The 27,040-nt window shown below is 40.2% G+C and overlaps 1 protein-coding gene across 6 annotated transcripts; it reads left to right on the forward strand.

Moving 5' to 3' along the window:
• The first annotated feature begins 1,062 nt into the window (after positions 1-1,062).
• Positions 1,063-25,268, forward strand: OCIAD2 (OCIA domain containing 2). Of its 6 annotated transcripts, none has more exons than XM_005299076.5 (8): positions 1,063-1,512; positions 9,421-9,568; positions 16,343-16,439; positions 17,300-17,353; positions 20,117-20,164; positions 21,663-21,768; positions 23,178-23,265; positions 25,052-25,268. In XM_005299076.5, the coding sequence occupies exons 2-7, from the start codon at positions 9,509-9,511 to the stop codon at positions 23,257-23,259; spliced, it is 447 nt and encodes a 148-aa protein (XP_005299133.2). In that variant the 5' UTR covers positions 1,063-1,512; positions 9,421-9,508; the 3' UTR covers positions 23,260-23,265; positions 25,052-25,268. The 6 variants fall into 6 exon arrangements, with proteins under 6 accessions (XP_005299133.2, XP_005299132.2, XP_065454133.1 ...); XM_005299075.5 differs by having other exon boundaries at positions 1,072-1,412; XM_065598061.1 differs by having other exon boundaries at positions 1,121-1,140.
• Positions 25,269-27,040: the final 1,772 nt, after the last annotated feature.

The raw sequence follows: 27,040 nt of genomic DNA on the forward strand, positions 1-27,040 counted from the left end.
TTGGAATTTGCCTATCATGGGGCCTGATCTTGCACCACTGAAGTCTATGTGAGCTTTGGCATTGAGTTCAGTGGACAAGGGATCCGGCTCTTGCTGTATTGCCATGGTGCAATGTTTTAACTAACTTTAAATAAATTCATTCTACGAAAGCTAGAGGGGATCCTTACAATAATCTCACCCCATTTTCTCCTTCTCTGCCTTGATACCCATCACAGTACCACTAGCTCCACTTTTAAGTAGCTAAAATCCTCTGTCAATGGCATAAATTTGTTTATTATAACTAATTTGACTGCCATATTTAGAACCTTCTCTCTTCCCTTTTTCCTGTGCACAGTCCTCTTTGAGTCTACTTTTTGTTTGCCTGTAGTTAAGAAGGCAGCGTGGGTTTTTTAACTGTCTATAATTTATTACAGGTTTCAGAGTAACAGCCGTGTTAGTCTGTATCCGCAAAAAGAAGAACAGGAGTACTTGTGGCACCTTAGAGACTAACAAATTTATTAGAGCATAAGCTTTCGTGGACTACCACTTCAAGTGGGCTGTAGTCCACGAAAGCTTATGCTCTAATAAATTTGTTAGTCTCTAAGGTGCCACAAGTACTCCTGTTCTTCTTTTTTTATAATTTATTAGAAAATTATTATACAGTGCCCTGGTGCTTTGAATGGGGAATGCTTTAGTGTAAATAAAAATCCAAACACCCCCTCATCCTTCTCCCAACCCAACCTTTAGGGAAATTGCAATCCAACTCTAGATTTACCATAGCAGACAGGTAGATTTTAGCAGCCTATAACAGACAACCCTAAAACAAGGGTGGCAAGGGGTGTGGAACCATTTGTATGCAGGGGGTATTGAGAGCTACTGAACCAAACTGTAAACTCTGTATATGATGGAAACAACTTCAAGTCAGGGGCTGCAGCCACACCCCCAGCTCCAGCAAAGGGTGGGGTTTATTACAAAACAAATACAAAGGGTAAACACCGTTTTGGGTACACGACAGCCCCAAAGAATCACGTTCCTTTGCACATGGGGATGGGTATTTAGTACCTGCCTCGGTGTGCGTTACTCACCTAAATTAGAGCTGTGTAAACTGTCAGAGAGAAGAGACAATATCCCCCAGGCGAGGGGACAGAAAACTAAATTCTGGTATGTGATGTGTTCAGAGGTTTCAGCCCAGGAAAGGGCAGCAGCAGTACAGCCCCCTTGCCCTTTCCAGGGAGTTACATTACACTGGGGAGAAGGCACTGGCAGCCCGGAGCTCGCTAAGGGTCCCACAGACGCAGGCAGCTTCCGGGAGTGAGGCTGAATTGGTGCTTCTTGCAGCTGATCCCTGCCTCTTCCTGGCCGGGCGGGCCCCGTCAGCGAAACAGAAATTGAATACAGCCTGCTGGTGCTGCATTTCTGCTCCGGAGAGCAAGGTACAGCAACCAGGCGTTTGCGCGGTAGGAAGTATGAACTGGGCCCAGTTTTAGAACTAATACAAAATCAGCAACTTCCCAACTAAAGTCCGGAAAGATCGTAAGTTTTTTTCCTCTGTCTCTGCAAAGTTGCTCTTCGCTCTGCTGATTTCCTTTAGTCTCATCCCCTGGGTTTTCAAACACAAGAACTGCACAAAGAATGCTCCAGGAGGCCTCTGCACTGATGTGGGTTTGGACATTAGAGAACGGCGAGTACACGCGGTGCTGAGGGAATTTCCTCATCGATGCATCAACACAAACGGATTTTTTGTTCTACCTCGTGTAAGGCCCACATTTTGGACAGCATTTCCCCTAGATCTATTTACTAGTGACCAAGTTCTTGCACGTATATCACAAAGTGCAGATTTTATAGCAGCTGTTTTTAATGAGAGATTGTATATTCTTTGTGGAAAGCATGTTTAAAAACTCTACCTAGATTTTATATTGAGAAAAATACTGTAAAATGCACATAAAATAAATGGGACTAAATATGGAGGGATAATTACATACCAGAAAGTAACAAGATACTGGGCCAAGTTCTGCAATCAAAAATACACAAATGTCTCAATGAAGTTACACTAGAACTGAGGGTAGGGTCAGTTTTTGGGGTATGCAATCAGGGCAGACACCCTGGGTGCCAACTTCTAGGGGGCAGAGCATTGCTCATGGGGTTGGTCTCATTTTTGTTCTGCTGATGTGCTGGCATCCCCCCATCCCGCTCCTGGGAGGTGCTAGAAATCTTCCACTTGACCAGTAAAAGAGCTAGGGCTATTCAGATGGAGGGCAAAATTTGGCATGTTGGGAAAAATAATAGAAAAGTTTTTCCCCCAATGAGCCAAATTTTGCCCTCAGTCATGCTAGTGTATAGTGAAAATAATAACAATAAGTACACCTCTACTCCGATATAACACGGTCTTCAGGAGCCAAAAAAATCTTACCGTGTTATCGGTGAAACCACATTATATCAAACTTGCTTTGATCCACCGGAGTGCGCAGCCTCGCTCCCTCGGAGCGCTGCTTTACCACGTTGTATCTGAATTCGTGTTATATTGGGTCGTGTTATAATAAAAGTTTTAGGTCTTGCTCCATATAGATTCTTCTACCTAACCATCTCAAAGCATGTGACTGCCCATGCATTAGTTAAGCCTCCCAACCCAGCTGCAAGGAGGGTATTTTACTTAGGAGGAAATTGAGATTTAACAAGATTGAGCGACTCACCCAACATCACACAGGAAGCCTGCTGCAAGGCCAGGAACAGAATCCAGATTGCCTGTGCCTATAAACCCCATGCTGTCCTTCCTAAGAAAAAGAGAGTGATCAAAAATTTTTTCCCAAATATACTCACAATCCCTTCAAAAACAATGAAGAAAAAGTGATAGTGCCTCCCAGATTATTCCTGTGTAAACACTGGAAATGGATGTCAAACATCTGAGCACATACCTTTAACAATAGTGTCCAGTCACTCCTTCATTTTAATCCTGTTAAGCTTCTAGTGATGTTGCCTGAAACTAAACTATGTACCCTGCACCGAAATAGGGTGACCAGATATCCTGATTTTATAGGGACAGTCCTGATTTTTGGGTCTTTTTCTCACATAGGCACCTATTACCCCCCACTTTCTGTCCCGATTTTTGACACTTGCTATCTGGTCAGCCTATACCAAAATAAGAGTCCCATAATTAAAATAAAGGTTCCAATTTAGAAGGTTCTTATAATATCTCCTGGCAAGTATTTCCCCTTGCACCCTACTGGATGCCAAACATCTGAAGTGCTACTATAAGTGCTGGGCTAAATGTCACAATGATTAATTAGTACTTTATTCCAGAAGCACCCACACAATAAGACAAAGTCTCTGACAATTAAAACTGATCTTTGAAAGAGTGGGAAAAAAATTTCCCATCTATTTCTCCCAGTAATCTCACAGAGTGGTTTGGTCACTACCAACAACTTTTCAGGGTGGATTTGATTTAAGTCACTAGTCAGGAAGACTCGATTTAATCATGGATTTCTACATAAAAGTGCATTCTTGTTGGTTGTTATAGCCTTAATACATATTCTTCACAACTCAGATAGTTTGGTTTCATTTTTAGAAGGTACAGACTATACATTTTTAAGTGATTTATTTTGAAAGCTTTTCAGATTAGTTTTACAGCTATATTAGAAAATGAATGATTGGTTATTTCATTTACCAGAAGATAATTGAAGCAGATATTTATGAAGTCATTGGGAAGTGAATTATCTCCAATTCAACAGGTTAATCATTAATATTTGGAGGATTTTTTGCTATGCTGTATTAGGAGGAGAACATCACCAGACAGACATTTAAATTGTTTTATTTAACTAAAACAACAACGTTATGTATTCTGGATTTTTTTCTTCAACAGCAAACATAATATTTTAACAAAAGAAGCATATGAATTTTTGAATTTAGTTAAACATTCAAGTTCTTAAAAATCAGGTTTGTTTTTGTTAAAATTGTTTTTAACTAATATAGTTAAATGAAATATTTAAAAAACCCACAAAAATTAAATTGACTATGTCAGCCAGGTCAACATGAGAAACTGAAAATATTGGCTTCTGCAGCTAACTCAGTCATCTTCACCTTTATTTTCCTGTTTGTTCATAATCTGGAAAAGAAAAAAAAAAGCTTTCCTGCTTTTTCAGGTTCCAAACGATTTCTCAATTTGGAATGAATTAGTCCAAAAGAAGAAAATATTCTTTCTACACCGACAGAAGAAGCTACTTCTGTTAAAAGAAAGATTATCACTTCAATAGTCTCTGAATCCAAGTGCTTAAGTAACTTCCACCAGTTCACTGGTGTGACTTTCTTTGAAACATCATCAGCAAACATATTTCTTGAATGCTTCACCCTTAACTCTGAAGTTTATTATAGTTGGCATTATGGAGGGATGATTGCTGGATGTCTATGTCATAGCCAACTTCTCCTCTTCAGCAGTTAAGGTTTGACCCTGGTACTGAGTATTGAGAATATTTGCAAGAAAATGAGCTGGAGATAGTGCTTGTCCCATTTGTTTTTTTAATGCTTGTAATTTAACTCTGTCATTGCATATTTCTCTTTTTAAGAGTTCCTTCCTTCCAAACTGAGTTCCTCAGTTCCTTCCAGATTTCAACAGCGTTAACAATAAAACAGCTATTTCCCTGCATTTTGTTCAAGACTACAGAAATAGGATTCAGGGTACTCCGCATGTGTTCAACATTTCTCTTAAGCTCAATGTTGAGAACTTTGGCTGTGACAGCGCCATCTATTTTTTCACAATTTTGTTCACAAACTGTCATCAGATTAGGCCAGTTCTTGCTATCGTGCTCAACACAGTCCACTACTGAGTTCCATTGCACATCTTTTGGGAGAGTTAGCTTGGTTCCTCCCACGTTTTTCAGAGCAGCTGCTGCAAAGTGGTTGTTACGGAAGTATTTTGCAGTTTCAACAACATTGGCCTTTATTTCCGGAACACTGAAGTCTTTGGCTAGGATGTGCATCAAATGAGCAATGCAACCTTATGTTATTAACTTGGGACTCTTCACTCTCTTCTAAATTTCTTCTCATTTTGGATAAAAATATATGGTGATATACCTATCTCCTAGATCTGGAAGGGACCCTGAAAGGTCATTGAGTCCAGCCCCCTGCCTTCACTAGCAGGACCAAGTATTGGTTTTGCCCCAGATCCCTAAATGGCCCCCTTAAGGATTAAACTCACAACCCTGGGTTTAGCAGGCCAATGCTCAAACCACTGAGCTATCCATCCCCCCCTTGTCTGTGACCAAGCTGCGTACTAGACATTTGAATTTTTTTTTCATAGTTTTTTATAGCTTTTACTGCTACTTCTTGTGAGTATTCTGCTGTGTGTGCATTTCCTGATGTATCAATTGTTTCTGTAAGGAAAACATTCCCTTCTTCTGTTCTCACACAAGCACATACAACAGGATCATTGTGAACATTGCTCCACCCATCAGACTCAGGTTAACAATTTTACCCTCTAGACCTTTTTGCATACTGCTCCATTTCTTTCATAGTTGTTACTCTATGGTACTATCATTTTAGATACAGTTGTGATAAAAAATAAATAGCTGAAATAGGCAGATCTTCCTTTTACAATTTCACCTTTAAATTAGCACTGAGTGTCAGTGAATACAATGAGTAATACTAAATGAACAGTATGGTAATAATAATTAAATAACTGCATTGACTTATTTTGTTTAGGAGAATCCATCCTCAACATATAGGATTCTGAAGACTATCACCATCATTTTCTGTAGTTTCAGAATTAACTGCCCATAATAGTGTTTCAGTCACATAGCCACAGTATATCACTTGTAGCAAAAAGAAAAAAAAATCTCCATCATCCAGAAACAACCATAGATAAGTCATAAGAACCAACAGATTACAAAAAGAGGTAATTGATGAAAAAATTGCTGTTTTGTTTATGCAACTAACTCTCCTTTCCCTATGACTGAAAAACCACACTTCATTAACATGGTTCAGTCAATGAAGGCTACACTCAGAAATACCTCAAGACTTCTGGAATATGCTGCTCAGACAGTTTCACTTTTGTTTCTACTGCCTGTCCTTCCCTTCTCACATTTATCTCCAGGCTTCTCCTTGTCCAGATCTATTCCACCCCCAACAATCTTCTATTCATTAAACTTTTTGAAACTTTGCACTTTTAGAGAGAGGTAAGGGATTGACTCTGTGTACACAAATTTGCAGAGGTACAGTAGGGTTCAGGTCTGTTATTTCTCACCTCTATATATTATTTATGTATTTATTTAAAAACATTTTTGCTGTTAACAAGCATGTTCTCTCTGGAGACACAAATTCACAGTTTGAGAACTGCAAAACTAAGCATCTCTGATGGTATCTTCTAGACTGAGCACTGAGTCCCATTGGGTAGATAGAAAGATTAATTTAAATAATCTATACAGAAGCCCCTGGAACCCAATAAGATTGGGTCCCTAATCCATGAACTATTGGAACTCATTTACAAAACTTTTCTTAAACATTACATGAATGTATGGTCTCATACTACAGATTTAGAATTTATAATTCCTATTCCATGATTAGATATCTTTGAGCTGTAATGTATCTTAATTAAAACTATCTTTAGATTGATTTTTTTTAATCTGTTTTTATTTAAATCTGATTTTTGAGGGGAAAACCTTTGATTTTTATCCACCCTGTTTTTAAATACAGAAAAACAAATACTTACATAAAGATTAAACTTCCCCCCTCTCTTCCCCAAAAAGAAACCCCAGCCATTTCCCTCATATGTTGCCCCTTCATCGCCCAGCTAGAAGCATCAAAATATTTTCTATGCAGGAAGCCTTCATCCACCCTCTTCTATTCCTGAATAAAGGAACTGGAAATATGAAGCAAGGAAAACCAAAGAAATAAAAATGCCTCAAGCAGGTGATTCCCTTCAGACCAGATGGATTTTTTTATCTAACAAGTTCTGTACAGAGTGAGCATTTTAGTTAGATAACAAGAATAAAGGGAACAGGGAATTTGTCCCAAGCTAAAAATAGCTAATAAAGTATGCCATCCATTTAAAACCACTTAGCTTCAAAACAAGGCAGCAGCACAGCAAATATGCAAGAGAAAACATCATGTTTTCCCAGTAGATCAGTGCAAGGATAGTTTTGTGTGAGATGATGAGGGTGCCTGAATTTCCCAAAAGTAATATCCAATGATTATGAAGCACCCTATATATAGTGCCTTCCTCAGATGGCACTATATAAGTGCTAAGTATTATTAATCCCATTTTTAACATTTCACCATCATAGACTCTGTTTGACATTCTTTCCAGCAGGGCTCTCAACCTCCATCTCTACTGGGATGGGTACCAGGAATTTCCTTCAGAGTCTACCCATTTCTGGGATTCTTCATTATGTTGAAACTGAAGTTTAGTAACATAGGAAATACTTCCAAGATTTTATGGGTGTAATAAAAGATGCATTACAAGCTACAAATTACTAGAACACATTATAGAGTCCTAAAAAAGCCTGTCTCTCGTCTTTACTTCTCTGAATCTGGAAAACAATGATGAAAAAGTGATGCAGAGCTTAAATTCTGCTGCAGTGGTAAAAGATCCAGGTCAGATTCTACTGCAGTCTCCTGAGATGATTTTTTTTTAATACAACTTCCTACACAGCTAGGTTTATTGAATAGAATATGAATTCCAAGATTTAGTGCTTGTGATTGACAAACTTTTCTAAGGTTCCCTCCCCTTTCCCTGGATCTTTTCTAAGTGACAAGAGACTGATAGAATGAGACAAAGAGTTGACAGTTTTCCCCACCTTCCATGGAGCTTCAAAAAGTACATTTTTCAGAGAAACAGTATCAATATACAGTGCTCTGAAAATGGTGTAGAATGTGGTAAAACTGAGCATAGGAAAAGAATTACCATTACTACAGATTTGTATCAACACAATGCTTTAACTGAGTCTTTTTAGCAAGGAGAAAGGTCAGTTCTTCAGCCCTGCCATTAAAAACCAAACAAAAAAAGGTTATCTGAATTCCCAATGCTAAATAAAAATACAGGGCTTCTCGTGAGTGTTATAACTTTGTAACTGTCTCAGAACTAAAGCAAAGTACAGAGAAGAATTGGAACAGTTCACACTTTGAGTACCAGCAACCACTTAAGAGAACAGACTTTTGAAGCTGTTCGGCTTTGTATAAATACATAAATAGAAATTGGGCTAGAGAAAAAGAGAGAGAGAATGGCTCTAGAGCCTGGGGGTTAGAGCACTAATCTGAGAGATGGGAGACCCAAGGTTCAGTCCCCCGTCTTCAATGACTAATTATTTATCCAAAAAGTGGAACAGCTTCAACAGGAAAGATTGCAGGGCACCCACACAGGAATATCCCAGAGCCCATTTGTATGGCAGTCTCCTGAGAGGTGGGAAACACCTGTTCAAATCCTCTCTCCCCATCAGGCAGGGGGGAAATTGAACCTGGATCTCCCACATCCCAGGTGATGCTCTAACTAATGGGCTGAAAGTTATAAGGGAAGCACCACCACCCTGTCATCACTTTTGAATGGACCCCAACACTGAACCAGGCCCTGCAGGCAAAAGGGATGGGGGTACATCTAAGATCCCACTGAGGGTAGGCATGAAAGATGCATCCCGAGGCTTAGAGTGAGGTGTTGTGTGCATGACCAAAGGCAGAAACGTAGACACTTTACAACAAAAAAATTTAGTTGCAGAGAGTTCATAAGCCTACAGGTTTATGCAGCAGCGCAGTGGGGGTTTTGTGGATTGCAGTGGCACCTAAATTTAGGGCTTAAATAACTAAATCCCTTTGTGGGTACCTTTAAATATGATTTTAAAAATCAGAAAAATAACTGGGATTATGATGGATCTTGGTCTGAAATACAGACTTAGTTCATGTTAGGCTTGATGGGTAGGTCCTGTGGTGGAAAAATAAGAAGTGTGTATCAGGGGTTAAAGGCAGGGCATAGCTAGGAGGGGGTAGCCCTGGAGCTCATTGTACTGTGGGAATTCTGGCCATCACTCAAGTCAAGCTGCTATAAATTAGACCAACACTCTGAGCCACCTCATTCAGGCCAGGGGCCATTTTGGCTTCCAGTGCAGTCAGAAATCAGGAAGGTGCAAGGTGGCTTGAAGCCACATTTGTCCTCACTCCTCTCCAGCACTGAGAGTTTTGTGCTACACTCCACAAGCCCCAGCACGTAATCCTTCCCTGTACATGTGCCTGCTTGACTCAGTACAAACCCAATATTTCTGATAACTGAAAGGGAACAATGCATTGTGTGGCCTAATATAATTCACTTAGAGTTCAGTACTGTATCTTTGTTACATTTAATATCAGGTTATTCAAATAGTATCTGCAATAAAAACAATGCTTCTTTCAAAATGGGTGTTTTCTCTGGGTAAACAGTTGCCTATAACAATGTAATACTTTTACTCTTTTTACCTTTGTACCAAACAGTGAGAGGAGGAGCCAGCTGTGAAAGGCAGCGTTGCTGACTTTGCTGCTTACCAAGATTATTAGGAGGAGGGGGGAAGGACAGACAGACATGTCTTCAGAAACAGCCCAAAGTAAAGTTCAGGCATCTTCACAGCAACAAAACAAACAGGTACATTGGAGTTGCTTCCCCTTTATCTGGCTGTTTAGGGCAAGATTTTAGTCCTTTAGGAAATACTTGTCATATATAAAGCTTTTACATTTTCCCAAGAAAGATGGCCTCATTTCAGAAGGCCTTTTTGTGAGATATTTTCTTTGTGATACAAGCAAGATTCTGGGAGGCATTTATTCACAACCAAGTGAAAATGCAGAAGCTAGTAATACAGTATTTTACAAAGTCAGTGGGGTTGCATAGGTGTAACTGAGGGCAGCCTTTGATCTTATGTTTAAGTTTAGTTTAATACAAACTGACAAAAATAATAAAATAAATCTTGTGGCTTAAACTCTACCCTAAAATGGCTACAGGTCTGCCCATGCTTCCCTCCTATACCTGGAATATACAGCATTTATGGTGTAAAATATTAAATGACAATGTCCAGTCCTGTAGACCACAGATAGGTTAATTATAGCATCGCAGCTTTCACTTTGTACTTCCTTGAATAGCTCTTAATTTTTAGCATGATATTTTTCTACAGAATTAAATATATAAAATGTGAAAAAACAAAGCCTGCATTCTGTTAAAACGTCTCCTAATGTTGATAACAGATCTAGTCCATGTCATTAAGTGTGTTTAAGGACTTCTACCGCTTCTGCTGTGCTGAGATTTTGCTTTTCATATTTCAATCCAAAGTACATTTTTACACAAGTTAGAAATTTCTAAAAAACTAGGTTGATAATAAAATATGTATTGATGCTATATAACTGTAGGTAATTTAAATAGAGTTTATAGTATCCCATACAATATTAAAAATAGAGCACATTTGGTTTTAGAATCTAAAGTTCTTGCACAATTTTCTATATATATATACAGTAACTCTTTGCTTAATGTTGTAGTTATGTTCCTGAAAAATGCTACTTTAAGCAAAACGATGTTAAGTAAATCCCATTTCCCCATAAAAATTAATGTAATTAGGGGGAGGTTAGGTTCCAGGGAAATTTTTTTGGCCAGACAAAAGATTTAATTTTTATTTATATTTATATGTGCGTGTGTACACGTACGTACACACACACTAAATTGTGGTGGAATCAGAGGGTGGGATATTTCCCAGGGAATGCTTTGCTGCTAAATGATGAACTAGCACTCAGCTGAACCCTCAAGGGTTAACACATTGTTGTTAATGTAGCCTCACCCTCTACAAGGCAGCAGTAATGGAGGGAGGAGATAGCATGGCAGTGGCTGCAAACATTCCCTGTGGAAACTGACCCCACGCTCTCCCATTGGAGTGCACCACTCCCTCCACTTTCCAAAGTGTGTGAGAGTGAGAGACGCACATTGCTCCTTTAAGTATGCTGACCCCACTCTAAGTACACTGCCTTTTTATGTAGATCAGCAAGTTGAGACAGCAGCTGCTGCCACCGCCAGCAAGCTCCCTCACTCCTGAGCCCTGTCATGTCTCCCTCCTCCCCAGCTCTGTGGAGATGGGGTACGGGGGAGTGGGACACCCTGACATCAGCACCCCTCTTCCCCCTGCACAGCAAGCAGGAGGCTCTCGGGAGCAGCACACAGCAGTTTGGGGAGGGACACCTGAATTGCCCGGCAGCTGCCACACAGGAACTTAGGGGAGCTGATAGGGGGGTTGCCAGCCCCCCTTGGTTCCAAGCTCCCACCACTAGCTCCAACAGGCTGCTGTTCCTGCAAGCAGTGGACAAAGCAGGTGGCTGCCAAACAACGTTATAAGGGAGCTTTACGCAACTTTAAATGAGCATGTTCTAATAGATCAGCGATGCAACAACAAAATGATATTAACCATGATGATGTTAAGTGTGGACTTACTGTATTATACTTCTCTGAGCTCTATACAAGGTTTCAGTATGCTCATGTTCACAATTTCTGGAAAAAAAATCCAGCCTTCTTTCTGTTACGGCCCAGACTCCGTGCCAAATTCTGCTCAGTGCAGAGAGGGCAGTCAGAAAGCCAGTTACAACCATCTGCTAATTATAGTCAAGCTATTTTGGTCCCAGTCCCAATCCCAGCTAATCTGCTCTAGTTTATGCCAGCTGGCTATGGTTCCCAAAGGACCGGTAAGAACCAGTGGAGCACAGGTGCTATCTGGCTCATCCTCAACATCCAAATCAGGTGGAGTGGAGGGGGGAGGGCAGTTGGCATAGGATTTGGTTACACTGCTTTACACCAGCTGCAAACTCCCCTGTGCTGAAGAAATCTCAACAGGCCTGTTAGGGCCAGATTCCACCACTTTGTGCCATAAGTGAACATTTAACTAAGTAATTTTGATATGAAATAACCCTGTTCATAATCATTTACTTCCTTATCTGTACCATTGTAGAGCTTTTATTATATTTGACATAGTTTATGAGCGGTACAAGTTTCATATACTATACTATGACCTTATGTGACAGGTTTGCTCTACTCACTGCTGGATGGCATCACCTGCTGGTGGTTCTGGGGATTAGCTTAGTCAGGTCAACACCCCTTCCAGCAGGTATATCCCATCTGTTTCTCCTCTGCAGCCTCTCTCTTGCTCTCAGGAACTACAGCAGTCCTCTTTGTAAGTCAACCCTCTGGCCAGGTCACTCAGCATTCCCCCCTTCCTGGGTACAGTCCTTCAAATTCTGTCATTCCCACAGTGACCCCAACAGTCTTCCAGTTCACTGCCCCAGTGGTGGGTAGGGGAACCCAGGCCCACCGTCTACTCTGGGTTCCAGCCCAGGGACTCTACAACATGCAACCAAGGTCTGCTCAGTCTCAACCTCGCTGCTTACTCCCTGGGCTGCTTCCTACCCTAGCAGCTCTCTGAGGTTTGCCAACCACTCTACTCCCTCCTCCCAGGGAACAACCATTGGCTACTTCCTCTATAGCCACCAAACACACCTCCCCTCTCCCAGGGAGTGACTGTATACCACCTTCCTGCAGCCCCTTCTGCTTCCAATTTCCTATCTTTTGTAGAAGCCCACCTGTCCTTCACACATAAGCTTCTCTCTAATTAGTTGCCTAAAGCTCTCCCCTGTTTGCAGCCTAATTAGCTGATTAGGTCCACCTGGCCCAACTCAGCTCTTGCAGGGCCAGTGTGGGGAGCACACCCCATCACACATTGCTATGAAACTCAGTTTGTGATCAATTTGAAGGCCTTATTCAAACAACACGCACATTAACTTTAGTAGCAGTTGTGTTTGAATGAGGACTGGGGCATCCATTACCTGAAAATTTAATAATGACTTCAGCCAATAAACCTATTTCATTACCAGGGTTACAAAACTAACAGGGCTCACATTGAGGTGGTACATGTCAGCATGGATATATCTCCGATTGGAGCTGGGGGTGCGATTCTCCGCTGAGGAAACATATCCACATGAGTGGTGATTGAGTTAGCATATTAAAAATAGAGTGTAGCCGTGGCAGCAGGGCTGGCAGGATAGGCTAGCCACTCTAATTATGTACCCACCCAAGATATCATAGGCACATAATTAGGGCGGCTAGCCCGTCCACCTCTCATGCTGCCATGGCAACACTATTTTTAGCATAGAGCTAGCACAGGTATGTGTCCTTGACCTGGAAATCACATCTCCAGCTCCAAGTGCAGACATACCCTATGGCATACCGACATCTCTACCAAGGTGACACTTGTGCTACAAAATCTGAGCTTTCATTTTTTTTTTAAAAGTACATTTTCAGCTTTTGTGATTGTAAATAAAGCCTTGGAAATGTGAACTGAGTGTAATTGAAACAATGACATCTGCCTGAGTTTGCACAGAGTTTTCAACAATAACTATGAAGTCTAAACTGCCCCATTTGTCTCAGTGAGATGCAGTGGCAGAAGTAGCATCCTAAGTCAGTAGGTGCACTCAGCCTCCTCCTCACCCCACTGAGGGGGCACCAACCAACCTCAGCAGTACCCTCCTCCCCAGCACCACAATCCTAATCCCAGCCCGGTGTGGAGGGAAGGCCTGGGAGAAAAGGGGTTGGGCTGGAGACTGAGCCCAGCTTTGACCCACCCCACAGCAACAGCTCCTGTCCCCCGGGGCTGGGGCTGGCTCCGACTCCCTGCTCCATGTGTTACGACCTGGCACATGGAGTCACAGTGCCATTCAGGTTTGGAAGTGTTGAAGTTTATTGGTAAATCGAATAAAAGTAAAGATAAATGTAATAAAATCATATCTAGAGTACAGGTTGGCCACAGCCTATCTTGGTAGGTTAAACCTTAGAGTTACAGTCCTGGTAAATTGAAGACTACTGTCCTCGCATTCTATGTGTCTGTCCCTCCAGCTATCATGGGCTCTGCCTTTATCTCACCATCCCAGTGCCTGAGGTCATAATTGCCAGTCAGAGTGTATTCCAATCCCCTCCTCTAAGGGTCAGTCACTTATACTCTCAGTTCCTTTGAAGTTTAGGTCTGATTGCTATTACCTGCTGACTGCTAATCCAGCATAGATGAAGCCAACATGCCCTCCTCAGTATATGTACTGTACCAATTTTATTTAGTAATGAAGAGGGTTCGCTTTCATGAGCAAAGAGATTTTCCATCTCCTGTTACTTAGTATACATCACTTCAGAGTAACTCCAGGAACTTTTTACATATCACATATTTATAATGACATCTAGATACTGTATTGTAGGTCTGTTTTTGTAATGAGGAATAAAGAGGGAGGAGTTGGGGGGTCAGAGAGGGCCCATGATGGTATCCCCAGGATATTTACCCCAGGTATTTCACCTTAGTTACAAGACACTTAAAGCAGCTATGAAACTTTTCCTGTGCAGCCAGATAGAAACATCATAAAATAACAATTTATAATTGTCTTCTTACACAGGACTAAGTCTCTGCCATGTTGCTACAACTGTATACATGCACTGTACAAGAGATTGATTATGCCAAACTCTTGTACAATGCATGTATACAGCTGTAGTAGCACAGTGGTGAGTTAGTTCAGTGTAAGAAAACTTATTGATGAGTAAGGTTACAATTTAGTCATGGATATTTTTAGTAAAAGTCATGAACAGTGACCTGTCCATGACTTGTACCAAAAATACCTCTAACTAAATGTTAGGTGCTGGGGATGAGGAGGGCATTCCAGCAGATGCTGCTGCTACTCCAGGCAGGGGGTGGCCCAGGGCCCTGCTGCCGCTGCTTCTCTGGACAGGCCCTGCCACTGCCAGGGCACCCTTGCTGCTCCTGGACCACTGCTCTGGGGCAGCACCCGGGACCATCTGCCCGGGGTCACCCGGGGAGTGGCCAGTGTGGCTGGCCCGGGGGCCGCCCCAGCTGCTCAGGCAGCCCAGGGGTGAGCCACACCAGCCGCTGCAGCTGCGGAAATCACAGAGGTTCTGGAGTCACGGAATCCGTGACTTCCATGACCTCTGTGAAAGACTCGTAGCCTTAATGATGATTATTACAATGGTTAGAAACCCAGGAAAGCAGAAGCCCCTACCTTCCCTCCTCCCCATGAGTCCTATACCCGCCCCCTACCAGTAGCCTCTGCCCTCAAAGGAAACCCCCTACTGTCCCTTCCTAGGAGCCCCTGCCTGCCCCCACTCTGCTCCTTATCCCTCTTGGCTGGCTCAAGGCTTCCTTGGAGGAAGGAATTTTAGGATCTTCCCCTCTGTGCCCCATATCCAGCCCTTCTCCCTCCCCCCGGGATCCCCGAAAAGGAGTTGCATCACAACCCGGAGCGCCACTCCTACCACAGCAGCACCACAAGGCCCCCCTTTTGCTGCCCTATCCTGTCCCCTTCACTGCAGCTCCCTACCTGGCTGACAAGGAGAACAGATTAGCTTGCCCCCTCCACCCTACCAAAATCCTTTCCACTCCATGCTGGCTTGAGGCTTCCCACTGGTTCCCATTGCCAAGAGGAGTTGTTGTGGTTGTTGGCAGGCGGACCTGAGTGCCAGCTGCACTCCCAGCCATGTGAGATGCATGCATGGTAGTGCACATCCAGACCTGATTTCTGTGGGTGCAGTTCAACCCATGGACCCCAGCTAGAGCCAGCATTGGTGAGATGTTAACTCAGCTGTCCGGAGATGGTACTAAAATGTCAATATTATTAATTATTTCACTGCTGAACAAAGAAAAGAGAGGGACAAAATCTATTGTGAGTGACATTTTACTGCCATTACTGGGTGGGCGTCAACAGAATCCAGTAGGACAAATGAATCCTACTGAGGAGAAGCCCAGCCAGAGGAGCCCAACAGAGCCCAGGGCTGTATTTGAATTGCACAGAAGGGGAGTTCAGACTGCAGCGCCTGGGAGGGCGTGTGAGATCATCATTTGAATATCAGCACAATCTGCCGAGAGTGATTTCTCATTTGGCATCTCAAGTGGGTGGAGTTTATTTTGTGGGAGGACCTGAGAGTAGCACTGCCTTTTTTCCTCCCAGTTCAGTCTCTGAATATCAGCTAAAGAAATGTGGCTGATCAGAATAAAAGAATTAAGAGAAAAACAGCAATTTACTGCCTGTCTAAAATTAATACCTAAACTATTGCAAGCAAGATGTTCCAAATGCAATGAATTTTTTTCACTTTAAAATCTGAACAGTACTTCACATTTCTGCTCTTGAATTATCAAATACAGGTATCTGATTGTTTTACTAACTACAGATGGGGTGTGCGTGTGTGTTTGTTTTGAGACTTGAGGGGGGATTGCATTACTTATGAAAGGAAAATATCTTTCTCCTAATTTTACATGTATTAGTAACTATTTTTAATTCATCTTAAATTATCTAAAAATGATCTTGTAAGATAAAAATCAGTAAGCTAACAAAATATTGCTCTTTTCAGTCTGGTCTCCACTGTCCTATCTCAGATGCTCACGTCAATAGAAAAGAAGTAGAAAGGATCAGTCGAGAATGTAGAAACGAAAGTTTCTGGTACAGAGGTAGGTAACTCATGTTAATTCTTATCCCAGTGAGAATCAGCACCTGATGTATTTTTAGCTGAACTACTGCTTTAAATTCTACTTCACGACTTGCCAGTTACTTTAACACTTACATTTATTTGAGAGAAGATTGTTATTAGGGCCTAATTCTGTCATCCTTACTTATGTTAAGTAGTACTTACTATGAAATCAATGGGACTACTTACATAATAAGGTACACTTAATGTAAGTAAAAGTGGCAGAATTGTACCATTAATTGTCAATAGTTAACTATCATTATTAGCTGATGTCACTATTTTTGAAATCTATTATTACTCTCACCCAAGAGACGCGTTTCATTTTCTTTCACATATATGATCTTGATTTTGAATTTTTTTAAGAAATAACAAGATTTCTATTTAGTTTAAACAACAAAAACAAAAGTCATTGCAGAGTGCGCATAAAGATGGCCAGATGGCAACTCTAAATGTGGACATTCTGAAAGGAAAAGATTTGAAAAGCTTCTAAGGGTTTCATCATTTAATCAAAGTTCTATCAAGGTCAGATACATTTTAGTTTTGCTGTCTTGAGGGGATATACTACTATGGTCATGCAAGTTTTTGTTATTATTTATATTTCAGTAGCACGAAAAGGTCACGACCAGGTTGGGCTCCATTGTGGTAGGTGCTGTACAAACATAATAAATGACTGTCATTGCCCCAAAGAGCTTACAGTCTAAGAGCAAGTGTAATAGGTGAATGAAACAAGCAAGCTGGGGGGAGAAGACAGGATAATAAATACAAAAAAGATGCACATAATTCTCAGCCAGTCCGCAGTAGTGAGCAAAGTGCTGAATTTTTTTGTTTGCTTGTTTTTTTCAGGTCTTCCCTTGTCTCTAGGAAGCATGCTCATCACTCAAGGGCTAATTTACAATGGTAAATGGAAGATATACATGTATCATTTTATTTATATTAGAAATGAACCCAAGTCATGCTGATCAGGAATCAGCACTACATCAGAATTTCCCCAGAGCTTGCTGCTTTTCATATTTGAATGTTCTTCCCACTCAGTGCCATCACTGTTATAATGATTTGATAATTAACTATGCATTGCCACAACTCGTTCTGAATACAGTAAAAGCTGTATTATCTGGCACTTTATCAACCAGAAAGCTCTATTATCCGGCATTTCTGATCTCTCCCAATACAAATCTTCAGTCTAGTAAGTGGGACTAGTATACTGCCCAGAAGGTTATGCAATTGCACATTCTGCACTCTACTTTTATGCAAAAGAGTCAGAAGACAAGTAAGCAAGCTGATATCAGGAATATATTGAAAAAAACAACTTCCAGGGTGTGTCATAGGGTCATTACAGATTCAGCCTAATCCATTACACTGTCTATATCTACAATGATAATTGATGTTGATAATGATGACCGTGAGGCACTGCAAGAGCCTGAAGTGTCTTGTGAATCATCAAAGAAAAAGTAACTTATGTTCAGTATAGTTTTAGTGGTAAGTGTATTTTTAGCAATCTGGGTGTACATCATGTGCTGCCCATAGTGATATGTAGTGTCAAAAAATAAAGTTTTCTATACAGTAGATTACCTGTATACACCTAAGTGCTTCAAGAAACCAAACACTCTGCAGTGCAGTACTACTACTGCATTGGTGAATACCTGTATACTGTACTACTGTATTTTGTCTTTTATTCATTTTATTGTATTCTAATTCTTTAAAAATTGGTATTCCATTGGTAAAGTATAACTCTCAGTTAACCAGAATATTTGATTAACCAGCACCCACCATTCCCTCAACATGCCAAATAATAAAGCTTTTACTGTATTTCCTTTCAAATTCAGACCCTTCCAAATACTAGGGGCCTGAATCTGTCACGCTTACATTCTGTAATCAAGAAGCATCACTGACTTTATTGGGACTACTTGTGAAATGTAGTCTATGTAACTCAGGGTCTAGTCTACGTAAGTCAGGGTATCAGAATCTGGCATTGTAGCTCTAAATTCTGGCTTTTAGAAAGCATTGGCAGTGCTTTTATGACTGTATGCCAACATACATAGTGGCTCGAAGCAAAGAGGTACTGGCCAAATGGGAGGGCAGGGAGATCTTATACAGCTGCTGTGTAATCTGCACAGAGGAGTATCATGTTACATTTCTGTAGTGAATCAGTCTGGTTGCACTCTGCATGCCCATGGAGGAGATGCAGACTACTTTCTGGGTTTCTCACCCCTTGGCAGACAACTCTCCCCACATTTCCATAGTACCTGGATATTTATGCTAAAATGATCAGCAGTGAAGTAATTAAGAATGCCAATTTTAAATGGTCATTATTGTGCCTTGACTTATTCGAGATGAATGGGGCATCTTGTACCTCTTTTAGAAACAACTGCTGAACACTTGGCCAAAGTGAAAATAAATGGGCTTTGCACAGAGGACCTAATAGGGGTGAGGGGAAAAGAAATCCTCCTCCCCACAATCTAACACTTGGCATAGAGTGGTTGCATGGCCTCCCCACTGTGTATACTGCTGCTCATTGGCTTTAGAAGAAGCTGGGACTTCTGTGCATCCCCTACATTATGTGAATCTATAGTGGTGGATCTACTGGCCACCACTCTATGCTCCCTCTGCCACCAAACACTTCTGTGTGGAATTTGCTTGCATAGCCTGGCACTGTCACCCCTACTTCCCTTCCATACCCTGCCTCCCACTGACATCCCACCCCAGAAACACAGTGGTTCCACTGTTTAGGGTCTTCCGTCTCATTGAAGGGGGTCATCATGTAGCCCTCAGAGCTACTGTCACACTCTGTCTAAATTCTGCAGAAATGGATGGGTCACCAGACAAGTGCTGGTACAAAATACAGCAGACGGGCTCATTCTGACCCCTGCTCCTTTGATTGGCTGAGATTAGATATGGCAGTCACATCACACAGTTGTGATCAGTCATCCTGCCGGTATTTTTAACAAGTCCAGAATGGTGGTTGCAACTTGTGAGCTCATAGGTGAAGGGGATCCACAGGCATTTGGAGGATTATGTGGAAAAATCCTTATGCTTCATTTTGATTTGCTGTCTCATGGTGTCAGCTGAGCATCCACAGATACCAATACATGATGACATGCTGCTACAAAATTAAGATCAGAAACAAGTCACTATTGTCATATCAGTCAATTTGAGGGGAGGGGGAATTTTGGTGGGGAAGGGTGAGAATCTTTCCATTTTCTCCTCTGTTCATGAACTACATCTTCTCTCCTCAAAAGCCCAAATGTCAGAATGACTCCTCCATTCCTATTAAAGAGGATAAACATGACTCTGTCTATCTGGTGACAGTTAACACTAGGCTGATCATTGGCAAAAAAGCTCCTAGGAGCTATCTCCCAGCTTGTGCTGACCCAAAGAGCAAGAAATTGATCGAGAGACCTGGACTCCAATCCCCAACATGGCAGCACAAAATATTTTCCCCTGACACTTTTGTGCCACCACACAAATAATTGCATTGGAAATTACCAGAATGCTTTGGGAATGGTGTATTTTCCTAAATCAAAGCTACCATACTTTTAAGTATTGTATAGCCCTTGCTCTGGGAAATGAGAAAGGCTTGTTAGAAAAAGACCACTTTTGTTGTTAGATGATGATGAGTTTCTCAAGTGGATAGGCATTCTTAGCTATTGCGTTTTATTTTAGGTTTTCTCTCATCGAACCCAAGATTTGGATCATTACCTAAAATTGCATGTAAGTCAGTACTTTTATTTTAAAAGGAAATAAAAGGTTGGGGGATATTTATTAACAGTAGAATCTGAACTTTCCAAACCTCCACTATCCAGACTTCCTTTGTGTGCTGTGTGTCTCCCTGTTCTAGTGAATGTCAATTATCCACACTTCTGCTTATCTGAACCCATAAGGTGTCAGTATAGCAGTCTAAGTAAATAGGATTCTACTAAGTTTACAAACTAATTTATTAAGTAAAGCTTGTTTAATGAAGACTTTTTCAGTGAGAGTATATATTCAATTTTTAATTGCCCTATCTGCACTATTATATTATTGCAAGGTCAACCCTCATCATGGTTCTGTCAATAACACCATTCTCAATGGTCTGCTTGTCAGCTTCTTCCACAAGCACCTCTCCCATGCCACCTCTTTCTTGTGGGAAAAACTTCCAATCAAAATCTGTACCTCCCCACCTTAGCCTCATTAACTGTCATCTTGCCATAATGCACACAGAATTCTGCCATCTGATCATGGATAGGCCAATGGTGAGTTTGGGCTGCTGATTGTGCACATAGCTAATCTATGCTACAATATCCTACAATTTTGTTCCCATGTTCTCTTTCTGCTTTCACAACCTTGCTTATTTTATCTGCCTGTTATGTCTAGTCTTTTAGATTAGAAACTTTTGTGGGGCAGGTACTGTCGTTTATTACATAATGTACAGCAAGTAAGGCCCTGGCAATACCATATGACTACCATAACAAGTTAACATGGTTAAGTTCTCTAAGTATTACAGCAATATAACTGCTCAAATAAAGAAATAATAATACAAATTCAGTTTATCCTGGGTGTCTAACTTTGGAACATTTTGTTAAAAAAATTGTTTGCACAGAAATTGTTTTGTATTGCATTTACGTAATGCAACCACACCATTTAAATGACGTAATCTCATCTGTTTTCAAAAGCTAAGAGGGTTTCATTTGGTGTATATTTGGATGTGAGACCTCCACAGAAAATTCAACGTGTTGCCAGAAATAGTTTTTCTTTTTGAATGAGTACTGAACCAGAGACCAGTGGTATTAAGGAAGTCTGTGACGTAGGAAGACAAGACTTAAACTGAAGTCCTAGCTATTTGTAGTAATCAAAAATACCATGGGGCATTTTGCAAAGGTAGGGGGAGTCAGCTCTTATGTCTTTGTCAAATTTCACCATGGGCTATTATTACACTCCGCATCTAAATTCCCCCTGAAATTCCAAGTGTATATAGTATTCTTTTTCACATCTAAATTGTTGTGCCATGTTGCTGTGTATTCTTAACCAGCTGCAGTGTTTCACTCCACAGTTAGTTGCATCTCAGTGATAAGAGAACTTACCACTATTACAGTATAATCTTTGTATATGTTTAGAAAGTACTTTGGGATGAAAAAGTCCTACATAAGTGCAATTTACTGTACAAAGGACAAATAATAGTATCTTGAGTTAGACTCTTGAACTAACAATATTTTGTGATCTGTTTGTACAGTTGCTGGTGCCTTTGGTCTTGCCATTGGGACGATGTCATACATACGAGTATGCCAGAGAAAGTTCCAAAGTATAGGAGTTCAGCCATTTGGTCCAGAACATAAAAGGTTTGTCTTGAATATAGATCACTTAATCTTAGATCAAAACATAGTTATTGAAAATAGAATGAAAGAGAGAGGCAGCTACAGCATACATTTAAACCTTTTGCTTCAGCTCATAGGGCACTCTTGAATGCTATACCTAAGGATATATATTGCAGTTATGTAGTTCCAGATTATGTGATAATTATTATAAAGATACAAATTAAATTTGGTGTAATCTGCATTGTTTGGAATACATAAATAATCCTGTAATTTAAAGGATTAAATCCTCAGCCTCTCCATATACTAATTAATTATAAAAGATCAACAGTTAGCAATTTACCTTCTGTCTGGTGCATTAAATATCACACTATCTATCCCATCCGTCTGGCTTGTAACTCACCTTTGAATTCTCCTTTGCTCCATACGTCCAAGAGGTATGTATCCAAATCCTGCAGCTTTTTCCTGCACCACATCTTCACATCCCTACAGTTCATCATTCTCTACCATAATCAATGCAGCCTCCTCTTCTCTGGCTTCCTGAACACCCATCCTGTCTCCAGTCCATACAAAATGCAACTGCTAAGATCATTTTCCTTACCTCAGACCATGTCATCCCCTCTTTTGAATCTCTCTACTTGCTCCCCGTCCAACACATCAAGTTCAAGTTTTTTGTCACTGCCTTCAAAGCCCTACACAAATGCTGCTCCCACCCACATCTCATTTGTATTAACTCCCACCTCCTCCCCGAGCCAATGATATCTCCCTCAATTTGTCCATGTGTACTACACTGCACCCCGCATAGGAAATGCATTTCTAAAAGCTCATTCACAAGGCCACCTCTCTGTATTAAAATCCCTTCTGAAGGCTCACTTGTGCTGTGATGCCTATGTAAATTAGCTGACTGATAATGGGAAATTGGAAGGGTATTTTGAAATAATTTAAAAATCCTAAACCAGTATTTTTTTAATAAAATTTTCCCTCCCCCACTTAAAACCCCACTTCCCCCCAAAAAACCTGTTGTGTTAATACAACACTATTACAAAGATGTGGCCATTTGGCCATCTATATCTTGGTAACCCTTGCCTTTACCCACTGGTCTTGTCTAGATTGAGAGTTCCTTTTTTCAGAGATCATGCTTCCTTTTCCTGCTTGGAAAGCTCTACTATATTTTGGGCACTACTGAAAATAAACAATACATAAGAATAATAAAGTTGTTTTGCTGGGGCATTCAGACATCATCCCATACCATAAGACATCTGGAAGGACTGAAGAATGTAAATCAGATGAATGGAAAACAAGAGATTCCTTCTATAAAGCCTGTTCAACAAATTCCTTCTAAAAGAATACTTACCAATATACGACACAAAGATGACAGCTGTGTTAGAGAAATATGAGCAAAAATCTTGAATGCTCTATTTTCCTCCTGATTTTAGGCACTGTCATCATACCTGCAAGGAATGTGAAGCAAATTTTGGATCTAATGGACCGGAAAACTCAAAGCCTTCAGCTTCATAATCCCAGGTACACACATTTGAATCTTAAGGAAGCTTTTGATTTTATTCTTTATTTTGAACAGTATTCTAGTTTAAAACACTTGCCACAATACAACATACACTTAATGAGATGAAAGACTGATAATTAGGAATTCTATTTATAGTTCTGAAGTTAACCTTGATTCTACATTTTCTCTTTACATACATTTAACATTAATTTTAAATTCCCAGTTCTGAGGAACTCCTAATTTAGCTCCAAAATTCTCATACAAACAGCACTATTTTTTTTTTTTATCCAGCTAGAATTCAGTGGGATTCTCTGGCTAGTTGTAAGTTAGAAGAAAAGAAATAAATATTTCTCTTCTAGTTTGAATGCTGTTTTCTGTTCCCAATATCTTTTTTAACTTGAACATTTATGGTCTGATCATTTTTGGTATGTCAAAAATACAGCTGAAATATTGATGTTTTAAGAACATGAACAGTAAATAATGTCCTTACTATTTGCATGTAAATAATGTTTTCACCCCTCAGCTCACTATACTCTAGTTCAAATAGAAAGTATGGGTTTGATGCAGAAATTATTGGGTGAGGCTCTTTGGCCTGTGTTATACAGGAAGTCAGGCTAGATGATCATAAAGGGTTCCCTCTCTCTTTAAAATCTCTGTGAATGACATTGAGAGGGATATCTTAGCAGATCCTGTTCATTGACCCAAAACTGTGTGATTTTGATGGATTTTGTCAGTGCATGGTATTCACAATGAAACGTGTTGATGTAATGTTGTATTATCATTGAAGAAGACATTAGGCTGAAGTGTGGCATCATTAGAGTGTCCAAACTGGTCTTTAATAGTCTGGAGGAATTTTGTTACACCTATGGCCTTTTTTAGTGGCTACAGTAGTTAGTCAGTGGAGTAAGTAAACAGTGAGGCCTCATTTGAACCTAGCCTACATGATTATTGCACTCTAAATCGTCAGTAATATAGGGACAAGGTAAGATTCTCAAAAGCACCAAGCCGACTTGAAACCAATGGAACTTAGGTGCCTACGTTATTAAGTGTTTTTGAGAATTTTGCCCCAAATCTCGCTTGCCTCACTCACATATGATTATTTCCATTGACTTAAAATAAAGAGGCCATACTATATTTAATTAAAGATTGCCATTTATTCACTGACAAGTTGTTTGAGTCAAGTTGAGAGTAGGAGTTGGTGCATATTTTAGTTTGCTTACTCTACTGGTCTGGCAAAGACTGAGTTTGTTAACCCCCGGATCCAAACGCAAAGGCCATCTCCTTTCTCAAGCTTTTGACAAAGGGATTATTGTGAGCTGTGTTGTTATATATACATGTACTGGCTAGCTTTGAAAACTATGTTTTACATGTACCTACAGTCAGTTCTGATGGAAGAACTTTGAATTTTAGGAAAAATGTTAAGCAGGTTTTTTTATACAATTAAACATAAAAAAAATTGAGATTAGAGACTGACTGAACATTTCAATTAGAATACACAAAATATTGGGTTGTTTGATGATCACTTCTTTCCTTTTTAAAATATGTACAGTCAATGAGCTAAGTGTGATACATGGTGGATATTGCTTTTCCATCACTTCTCATGCTAAAAATGTGCATCATGCTCAAACTGTCCCCTCAGATTACATCTAATTAAAATTATTGTACTGCACACAAATTCAGGGCCAAATTCTTACCTCAGAGACTTGTGCAGAACTCCCTCTGAAGTCACCAGATGCACATGTACATCTGAGAACTTAACTTTCAGAGCTCAGTATTTTTTATAAAATGTTTTTTTGTTTGTTTCAGATCATGTCTCTTCTTTTTAAGAAGTTACTTCGTATCTTGGTATCTGAATTGTAGAACTGACAAAGATGACAAAATCCTGCAGAAAAAGTCTCTTCCTTCAATAGCTTATTCTGGACAGAAGAAATTAAGCCTACAGTCAGGTGTAAACCAGTACACTGTGAGGATTGGGTTGATTTTAAAAAAGTTTGCCTATATAATAAATGCTAATTTCTAGTAATACAGTTTCTATTTTTTTCTGTTGATATCACACCCCGGTATGTTTCTTTTTTCCTTAGATGCATTTTAGCTCTTGGCACTGAAAACTTAGATATTGCAATTCTTGTAAGTGGCAATGACCTGATCTCAGTGCAACCTGCAAAAGGCCATAATTGGAAGCATTTGTCTCCTGCATGAAAGAAAAAGAATGCAAGAGTATTTAAATGACGTTGCACTGCTAAGCAGCCCACCAAGCCCCCTATACTGTGATCAGTTTTGCATAACTCTTTGTACTGGGGAAGGATGCCATGTATCACCATTCTTGACAATAGGTATCCTCTGAATACTATTAGAAAGAACCCCATTGACTTCAGTGGGCTTTGAATCTGGACTTAAGAGAGGAGAGTGACATTTTACTTATGCTTGTCTATTCAAATCTCTTTGGAAGATGTTCTGAACATAATTTCTAAATAGACAACTTAATAAAAAGAAGTTTTCTTTCTCAAAACATGAACATTAGGGAAAGAACTGAAAGCGAGCTCAGAAACCTATGTTTGCTCTAATCTGACCATGACATTAGAAAAGAAAAAAAATAATGAATTACAGAAAAGCCCAGTTAATTACTGTTTGCATATTCATAAAAATGCTTTAATAATACTGGAGTTCTTCACACCCCCTACCAGGCCCGGGGAAGCTGCATTTTCCATTCTCCCTTCCCGTCAGACCACCTGGGTAGAACTGTTCTCCCAGCTCAGGCACCCTCCTTAGCACTGTTCAGCTGGAGTCCTTAAGGTCCACATCTTTTTCTGTTCTATAGCTTCTTCCAAACATGCAGGGATAATACACATCAGGGATGCTGTCAGCTCATGGTTGACTCACTGCACATTGATGATTGAGTGATACAACAATTTCATAAAACTAATCAGAATTCATAAGTTGTACACAGATTCCCCAAATCATCACAAGCTACTATTATGAACTCTAATTTGAACTCTAACACCTACATTTGAAGAGTTTTTGTTGACCAACTCCCACTAAAATAGATGTTATGCTACACCTTGGAAAACGTAAGATTAAAAGTCTTGCAAAATGAAATATAACAAGTTTAATTAATGAACTTAGTGCAAACTGCAGATGATTCAGAATTACTTAGTAAATAGATCTAACATCTTTTTCAGACTAAAATACAATATCACCATTACTATATCCATTAAATGTGAAAGGAAAATAAAACCAAGTTGGAGCAGGGGAATGTTTTCGGTTGTCTTCAACATCAGAAAGATTTTCTGAAAGATTATTGTATTTGCAGATCAGATACTGGAACCTCTGATAGTTTTCTAATTAAAGAAAGAGGATTGTCTGGTTTATTCTATACACAATCTTATACCGTGCTCATTACTGTAGCATTTGAGCACCTTCCCATAGTGCATTAAGTGACATTACTAACATCTGTCATGTTTGTTGTTCTCAATTTCTCCCCAGCAAGCATGTGCAATGGAGTGTCTTGTTTGGGTAGGATGTTTTTGTGTGTTTTTTTTTTTAAATAAACATGTTACTATGTGCTTATGTTAGAGAAGACATGGTCAAAGAAATGCGCTTTGCACTTGGAGCAGGAAGTGGTGAAGTTTGGGATGGTCCTTAGTTCTTGGGGAAGTTCATTCCACAGTCTGACTACCCCTGAAAAAGCTTGTCTTCCACCCCCGGCAATTAACTTTATTCGGCTTGTAGAGAGTTCGATATTACTATATCAGATGTGTCCACTGAGGTACCAGTAGGCAGTTATGCAGGTTAGCA

The sequence above is a fragment of the Chrysemys picta genome, chromosome 5 (genome assembly GCF_011386835.1).
Source record: "Chrysemys picta bellii isolate R12L10 chromosome 5, ASM1138683v2, whole genome shotgun sequence".
In the NCBI taxonomy this organism is placed as follows: Eukaryota; Metazoa; Chordata; order Testudines; family Emydidae; genus Chrysemys; species Chrysemys picta.

What these genes read in the sequence shown, in the direction of transcription:
- OCIAD2 (XM_005299076.5), top strand. Translation starts at nt 9,509, where the DNA reads ATGTCTTCAGAAACAGCCCAAAGTAAAGTTCAGGCATCTTCACAGCAA. An exon ending in CGAAAGTTTCTGGTACAGAG is followed by an intron (nt 16,440 to 17,299) that starts GTAGGTAACTCA and finishes TGTTTTTTTCAG; the next exon opens with GTCTTCCCTTGTCTCTAGGA. An exon ending in ATCATTACCTAAAATTGCAT is followed by an intron (nt 20,165 to 21,662) that starts GTAAGTCAGTAC and finishes CTGTTTGTACAG; the next exon opens with TTGCTGGTGCCTTTGGTCTT.